The sequence below is a fragment of the Sminthopsis crassicaudata genome, chromosome 3 (genome assembly GCF_048593235.1).
Source record: "Sminthopsis crassicaudata isolate SCR6 chromosome 3, ASM4859323v1, whole genome shotgun sequence".
NCBI lineage: Eukaryota > Metazoa > Chordata > Mammalia > Dasyuromorphia > Dasyuridae > Sminthopsis > Sminthopsis crassicaudata.
In genome coordinates, this window is record NC_133619.1 from 609,480,379 (window position 1) to 609,488,547 (window position 8,169).

Below are 8,169 nucleotides of genomic sequence, written 5' to 3' on the forward strand. Positions count from 1 at the left end.
GGGAGCACCGTGTCTCCAAGCAGGCTGGGGTGGGACTGCGCCCGTCCCCAGGGCCCCGGCCCTCCCTCCCTCTGGCCAGCAGTCCAGCCCGTCCACAACGGAGGGCACAGAAGAGTTTACTGTTCCCTTCTGACCACGGCGACTGCTCTCTGGGACAGCCGGGAACGCAGGGCCGGGCGTCCCAGGAGATAATTGCCGACCGCCGGGCCAATGGGCTGCCCCAGCCGCCCCCACACACACAGACACCCCCAGTGAGAGACAGAGGGACAGTCTGCGCCACACAGAGCCCTACACAGCCCGGGAGAGGGTCGCGCACGCCGTGCCAGAGCCGCACAGCGGCACACACATCCAGAGAACGAGCCGCTTCTACGGCTTTACAAGACTTACAATGTGCTTTCCTCCAAATAACTCCCGAGGCAGGGGGAGCACTCAGTACCGTCCTCCTTTTGTCGATGAGGAGCCGAGGCCCGGGGACTCGCCTGGGGGACTCGCCTCGCCCGGGAATGGCAGGACTAAAATTCAGTCCTCTTAAGGCCGGCCGGGGCTCTTTTTGCAGTACAAACACACAGCACACGCATTCACTCGGGAAAGAACCCTCCTGTCACCGACACCGCAGTCGGAGGGGCCTTGGGGACACGGTCCTGGGAGGACAGAAACACCCAGCTGCAGGTCCACCCAAGGTCAAGAGCAGTCCCGGCACCAGGCAAACAGACGCAGAAGTTCTAGCCCAGCCCGCAGCCATAGGCTCCAATATTCCTTAAGATCCCTGAAGCCCGCACGGTCTGTAAGTCATGAGGTCACAGAAATAAAGCCCGGGAGGGACGGCTCAGCCCAGCCGCCGTGTCCTGTTTCCCTTTTTCCCGGTCTCCCGAGTGGAGGGAACTGTAAGGCTTTCTAAAACCCCTTCCAACTCTGAATCCTATGATTCTGGGTAAATCCGTTAATGATCTCTCCCTACAAACTTCCCTGGCCCTCTGAGATTCGAAATGCGGAGATGGCCTGGGATCTCAGTGCTCCTGGGGGAAACTGCCAGGCTCACAAAGTCTGGGCCCGAGAGGAGACTACCACCGGGCCCAGCCAGGGGGCGGAGGGGGGCCAAGGGCAAATTCACAGAATCGTGGAATCCAGAGGTGGAAGGACTTTAACAATCATCCAATCCAATCGTCCCTCTCCATATTCCTAGCCTGGCCCTTCACAAGCAGTAAAGAAGCAGCCTGGCTTTGAAGGTGAAGGGAGAAAGACCAAGACTGGGGTCAGTGTCCTTTCCTCCTAACTGTGGTGCTCCCGCCTTCCCCTGGTGCTGAGGCGGGGGCCAGGACGGGCAGGGGGTGTCTAGGAATACGGAGTCGCTCACACTATCATTACACTCATTATGTCCACGAGTTTTGCGTAACTTTGGCGTTGTTCCAAGAGAAAGTTTCTTTGTGGGGGAAGATGAAGTTAGATAAGGTTAGGATATAAAAACAAAAGTCAGTCATGAAACTTGTTTTAAAATGTGGAATCCAGAACTAAGTACCTACTCCAGAGGAGATCTGACAGCGGGACAGGGAGATTATTCCCTCCTTATTCCTGACAGTTGCACTTCTCAGTGGGGCCCAGGGGCTCGGATCACATCCTCAGTTTGCATTTTTATCTTGAGTTCTTTTGTAATCCTGGGTACTTTATTGTTTGCAGTTAAAAACAGGATCCCCGAAAGGCTTTACCCACGGGCTTCCTCAGATTGCCCAGGAAGCAGAGAAAGTTAGCTTCACTCCCAGGTTCTAGGTTAAGATATGGATCCCGACTCCGCGTCCAATCCTCCCTTGCCCTTAGAGTCCCTGACGGTGTCCTTCCCTAGGTCACTGACAAGGTGGGCACTTCCCTGCACGTCCCTTTCCAAGTGGGGCCCAGGACCTTCGTTCTTTGGGTTTGGGAGTCTAACCCATTTGGAATCTGTTCTTCTCCAGTCCGCATTTCTCTAGCTTTTCCACAACAACAGCAAAAACTCAAGACCCTCCACCTGGTCCCTGTCCTCTTGCCAACTGCCTCTTCCCCAAGGGTGCTGGGCACTGCATCATAGGGAAAGCGCTGACGAGCTGGAGGCGAGTGGCCAGAGGTGGGCAGCCAGGTGGCCCTGAGACCAAGGTCCAGTTAGAAGCACGAAGGGCGGATAACGTGGAGAAAGCTTGGGCTTGGGAGGTGGGGAGATGGGAACCAAGCAACTAATAGAAGATTCAAAGGTGCACATTCTGACTCACGAGCAGGAAATCTTTCTCCCAAGGAGAGCTGTCCCACAGTAGAGTGGGCTGCTTGGGGAAGTGGTCTGTTCCCTGTCACGGCAGGGCTTCCAGCCGGGACTGAGCAACCACTTGTCCGGTATCTTGTGGGGGGCCTTGAATTGGACGAGATGGCCACTGGGATCCTTTCCGACCCTGAAGTTCTTTGATTCTGCTCAAACAGCCTCTTTGTATCTCTTTCCATGGGCCCTGGGTCAAAAACGCAAATAGCTTTCTCCCCCTGGACATAGAAAGTCCACAGATACCTAAGATGGGAGGAGTTGCTTGGGGATCCTTAAGGAGGCACCAGGGGCAGGCAGAATAGAAGGAAGGCTTTCGGCCAGGACCCTAGAGGTAGGAATGAGGCGGGAGGGAACAGAGGAAGGAGAAGGAAAGGGGGCCCTAGCGGGTCCACTCTCCCAGGCACTGACTCAGACCTTCCTTCTTTGTCCTTTTCTTTCCACAACCAGTCAGGGAGAGTTAGAGAATAGAAGAAGGGCTAAGTCAGAAGAGCTCCGGGATCGGAGTCCCGGCCTTGGGCTGATCCTGGGCGTCCTAGTGGACAAGCAGAGATAACAATCCCCTCACCACCTCTCTGGTGGCTGCTGCCGTTCAGTCGTGTCCGGCTCCTCCAGTTTGGGGATTTGCTGGCAGGGATACCGGAGGGTCCCCAGTCCCTCCTACGATAGGCCCGTCTCCCTCCTGAGTGTCCCTCGCTGGGGATGTCAGCATAGCGGACAAAAGCAGAGGCAAGGGAGGCTTAGGAGATGGACCTACCTTCCCTCTTCTGCCCTGACAGGGACCCGAGAAGCAGCCTTCGTCTACGCCATCTCCTCTGCCGGGGTGGCCTTCGCCGTCACTCGGGCGTGCAGCAGTGGGGAGCTGGACAAGTGTGGCTGTGACCGCACTGTGCATGGGGTCAGCCCAGAAGGTGAGTGCGGGAGGAGGACGGGAGGAGGACGGGGGACAAACCTGTTTTCTGGGTGGGGGGAGTTCTACCGCCCGGCCCACCACCGGGAGGTTCTTCCTGCAAGGGCCTTCTTGGGAAGGGGAGCCCAGCGGAGCCCCCAGGGCAAAGCTTCACCCTAGCCCCACTCCGCCCACTCTAGGCTTCCAGTGGTCGGGCTGTTCAGACAACATTGCCTATGGAGTAGCCTTCTCCCAGTCTTTCGTGGACGTCCGAGAGAGAAGCAAGGGGGCTTCGTCCAGCCGGGCTCTTATGAACTTGCACAACAATGAGGCTGGGAGAAAGGTAAGTGCTACATATATTTTTACCATGTCTAACATATATTGGATTGCATGCCATCTGGGGAGGGGGTGGGGAAAGGGGGGAAATTGGAACACGAGGGTTTTCAAGGGTCAGTGCTGAAAAATTATCCTTGCGTATGTTTTGTAAATAAAAAAAGTCAATTAAAAATTCTCACCGGTCCCATCGCTGACCAGTCAGAGTGGCCTCCAAGACCACCTGCTCCCGGCTCTCCCCATCCCACCACGCCCCACGTTCACTTTGCTCGCCCCACTCCCTTTTTGGCTCTTCCCAAGCCAGTTGCGCCTCCTTCCCTCAGACTCCCCGACATCCCTCTAGCCCCCCTCGGACACCCCCTGCACACGTCCCTCCCCCAGTACCGCAGTCTCAGATCTAGGTTGTTGGGCTGGCTGGAAACAAGGCCCAGCTCTGACTCGTGAACAGAGGCGGCTGGATGATGTGATCTCCCTTCCTCCCCCCAGGCCATCCTGAACCACATGCGGGTGGAGTGCAAGTGCCACGGCGTGTCCGGCTCCTGCGAGGTGAAGACCTGCTGGAAGGCCATGCCCCCCTTCCGCAAGGTGGGCCACGTCCTCAAGGAGAAGTTCGACGGGGCCACCGAGGTGGAGCAGCGGCGGGTGGGCTCCTCCAAGGCCCTGGTGCCCAGGAACTCCCAGTTCAAGCCGCACACGGACGAGGACCTGGTGTACCTCGAGCCGAGCCCCGACTTCTGCGAGCACGACGCCCGCAGCGGCGTGCTGGGCACCTGGGGCCGCCAGTGCAACAAGACGTCCAAGGCCATCGACGGCTGCGAACTGCTGTGCTGCGGCCGCGGCTTCCACACGGCCGAGGTGGAGGTGGTCGAGCGCTGCAGCTGCAAGTTTCACTGGTGCTGCTTTGTGAAGTGCCGCCATTGCCACCGGCTGGTGGAGACCCACACCTGCCGGTGAGGGGCTCCCGGCCACCCGGGGACGGAGACACAGGGACAGAGAGATGGCGCGTGGAGGGGGCGATTTAAAAGCCCGACTCCTCCCCTCCAAAAAAAGATGCCGGTTGTATTTTTTTTAATGTCTTCATAGTATTTATTACAGAGGTCGGAGGCCCAGGCCCAGGACCCCTCACCATCTGACCAGAAGGACACCAGCCCCCCGTTAAGCCTCCTCAAGCTAGCGTAGATGCAGACTTTTCAGACCCGAGGGAGAAACACATACAAGGAACCACCGTGGCCAAGCTCCCCGATTTGTCTGGGGGGTGGGGAGCAGTCTGAACAAAGGTCCCTTCAGGCCTGTGGAAGCAGGAGACCCCTCCCAGAAAGAGGCTGTGCTCAGCCCCTCCTGCCTGTCTCAGGGCCTCTGGAGGGCGAGAGGGTCCCTGCGGGAGGATACGGCCCAGTCCTAGTGGCTCCAGCTGAGCAGAGGGAGCATCAAATCACAGCGCTTCAGGGTCGGAAGACACGTGAGGGAGCAATGGGTCTTGTACGGAGGAGGAAGCTGGAATCCAGAAAATCACTTGTCCAAGATCACACAAGCCAGGGCCAGAATCCAGGTCCCCTCGACCCTGACCAGCTCTCCCGGCCCAGATGGGAAGGAACCCTGCGGGGCTGACATCAGGAATGTCCACCCTAAAGCTGGTACAGCCCTCGGCCATCCTGCACCCAAACCTTCCCCGTGACCAGCAGGTATCCCTAGCAGAGGTTAATGTGTGAAAGGGATCCCAGAAACCTGGCCCTGTACCTTCGGGTTAAAAATGAGGGAACCGACTCCTGGAAGGTCACGTTCCTAAGTGCATACAGGGAGGAGTCATAACTCAAGTCTTATCCCTTCCAAGAGATGGGAAGCACAGGGAGCCATCACTGTCTCCTCGACACAGGGAGTCGGAGGCCCGGGAAGGGCCCCTTGCCAAAAGTCTCCTGATTTCTAGTTCTTCAGTCATCCACTCGTGTCTGATTCCTCATGACCCCCTTTGGGGTTCTCTTGGCAAAAATGCTGGAGTGGTTCGCCATTTCCTTCTCCAGCTCATTTTACAGATGGGGAAACAGGCAGGGTAAAATGACTTGGCCAGGACCACACAGGAAGTGTCTGAGGCTGCATTTGAACTCCAGACTCAGCACTCTCTCCGTTAGCCACTTAGCTGCCCTGATTTCTAGCCCTCAACTCTCCATTATACCCCAAGGCTTGGGCACTCTGCCCTCTGGGCCAGCTCTGGAGAGGAAGAGGATGTAGAGAGAGAGGAAGGCAAGTTCACAGCTGGTGTACCCCCAAAGGGAGGGGGCCCAGACTGAAGCCCCCACATTGGGGGAGAAAGGTTTGAGTGGAAGACTGAAGATAGTTCCCAAGGGATGTTTGCAGCCCAACCACCAGTGCCATCAGCCTCCTTGGGAGGCTGGGAGCCCCCTCTCTCTGCCTCCCCTGACCCTGCAGGCTGTAGGAGGGCCGCACTTGGGCTTAGCTGGCTTCCAGACCCCCAGGGGGATGAGCCTCTCTAAGCAGTCAGCATCTGTCCCTCCCCTTCTCCCCCCTTCCACATCCCTTTCTGGGGTGAGGCTGGACAGAAAGGGAAGGAAGGAATCTGCTAGGATCATCCTTCACAGAGGGCTGATGCCCTTCTAGGCAAAGGAGAAAAAGCAGGGGAAGGGCGCTAAATCCCACTGAAGCCAGGAATGAGAGCTCTGGGCCAGGGCATGAGAGAGGAGGAGGGGGGAGGCAGAAGGAGCCACGTTTTCCGAGCACTGGGCACACCTGAGACGGACGACTCTTTCCCTCATAGGCTTCTGCCTACAAAGAACTACAGGGTTCTCCAAAGAGCACTCACTCGGGGGGGAGCACCAACAGCAGACCCCAGCCCTTCCCTGCTGAAGGGGCTGAGACGAATGACCCTGGGGACTGCACCTCGAAGAGAATGAACAAACACGAGCCACTTTCCAAATCTGGGTCCCTCTCTCATTTTTTCCCAGGCCTCCCCAGCTCAGCCCCATGCCAGAAACTGTCAGAGCTGGGAGGAACCCCAAAACACAGACTGAGCAGGACCGTGCCCTCCACATTTTACAGAGCAGGAAAGCGAAGTCCAGAGAGGTGATTAGCCGGAGATCCCAAAGCCAAGAAAGTCCGGCCTTCTCATCCCCAGATCTGGGTGCCTTCCGCCAACGCTCCTAATACTGGGTTCGGGGGCTCTGAACTGTGTGTTCTCAGCCCTGGGCTGAAGCATGGAGGAAGAGTCTTCCCAGGGCCTTGCAGCGTCCCTCCCCACGCTCCCCAGCTTGCTCAGGGAGGGTCAGACACCTCAGGCCCCGGGCCAAGTTTTCTGCTCATTGTCCATCTAGGAAAGCGGCCAAAGCTGACGGAGATGCTGCAGATAGATGCTCTCGGTGCAGGGCCCCGGCTTGGATGGGGATGAAAGATGAGCTGCATAAATGTCACTGCAACATCCCGAGCCCCCTCGACTCTGTCTGGCTCCACTCACTTGTCTCCCTCAGCCCCAAGAAGGGGCAGGGGGCAGGGAGGGGATTACTTATTTATGGAGAAGCCGGATGCAGCCAACAGTCAGCCCCTGAAGGGAGTGTTGGGACCTCTCTTCCTTCAGAAAACCAGGTCTGTCCCACGGGCCTTCAACACCAATGAACCCACCAGGAGGTCGTTTGGACCAATGTCTCCCCCCATCACTGAGCAGCCCGGGCTCCCCTCAGAGCCGGACCTATTCTTGCCGGAGGGTACCGCTGTCTCTCCTGAGTACCTGGGCAGAGGACTGAAGTGGAACCCACGATGGCTGCTGCCCGTGTTCCCTGGGGCTTAGGGCAGCTCTCAAAGCAGTACCTTCCCCATGCACAATGCCCTCCACCACCATCCCACCCATCAATGATTCACTTATGAACCAGTTCACTTCCATTTTGGGCCAATCTCCACAGAGTTCAGAGATGAGGAAAACCTGAGCTTACCACCGTCCTTCCTTCGTGTCCTGCCCGCTCACGCCTGGGAGCCTCTCTCCCAAAGTATGGCCTGGATGGGGAGCCTTCATGCCCTGTGGACCACGGTCATCCATCCCCTCTGTCCCCAGCTTCTGCAAACTGGTCCTCCCAAATCAAGACGTGGTCAGACTTCTCAACCCCTAATGGACGCCCGCTCCACCAATCCCTGCATCTGTACAGACCGGGGGACAGAGTGAAAGGGCCAACCCAGAGAGAAGGGTACGTGCATCCCCTCTGGTCTCGGCTGTGTTCAGGGAACTGGCATGGTCTGTCTGAAATGCCCGGTGGAAAGGGGAGGGAAGAAGAGAAGGCTCCATTCCCTGGAAAGGTACCATAAACTCTGAATGCTGCTACCCTCCTCCCAAGGATCCCCAAATCTAGTTTTTATACCAAATTGCCAGGCTAACCTGACAATTCAGGGGGAAATAGTCGGACTCACATTGTAGTGGTGTTCACTATAAAAATGGTTATTTCTTTACCTGGGCTGTGTGGCTGTGACTTTGTTGGGGTCTGGGAATGTGGCAGGACAAAAAGCAGACATCCTACCAGGTCTAGACCCTGGCCTGCAGGTCTGGCTGCAGAATCCCAGACCTGGACTTGATCAACGATGGCAGGGAAGTCACTCTGAGGTATGTGAGGGACCCCTCCCAAACCACCTTCATCAGCTCTGAAGCCTGAAATTCCACCCGTGGAGGGCCGTTCTTTGC

At 57.3% G+C, this 8,169-nt stretch overlaps 1 protein-coding gene across 1 annotated transcript in view; it reads left to right on the forward strand.

Annotated features, from left to right (window-relative positions):
- Window positions 1-7,940, forward strand: part of WNT4 (Wnt family member 4) — a 55,404-nt gene extending 47,464 nt beyond the window's left edge. Inside the window, exons 3-5 of the mRNA XM_074305932.1 lie at window positions 3,055-3,186; window positions 3,365-3,507; window positions 3,984-7,940. Of these exons, the coding sequence (XP_074162033.1) occupies window positions 3,055-3,186; window positions 3,365-3,507; window positions 3,984-4,451 (743 nt within the window). The 3' untranslated portion in view covers window positions 4,452-7,940. The remainder of the gene's footprint in view (window positions 1-3,054; window positions 3,187-3,364; window positions 3,508-3,983) is intronic.
- Window positions 7,941-8,169: the final 229 nt, after the last annotated feature.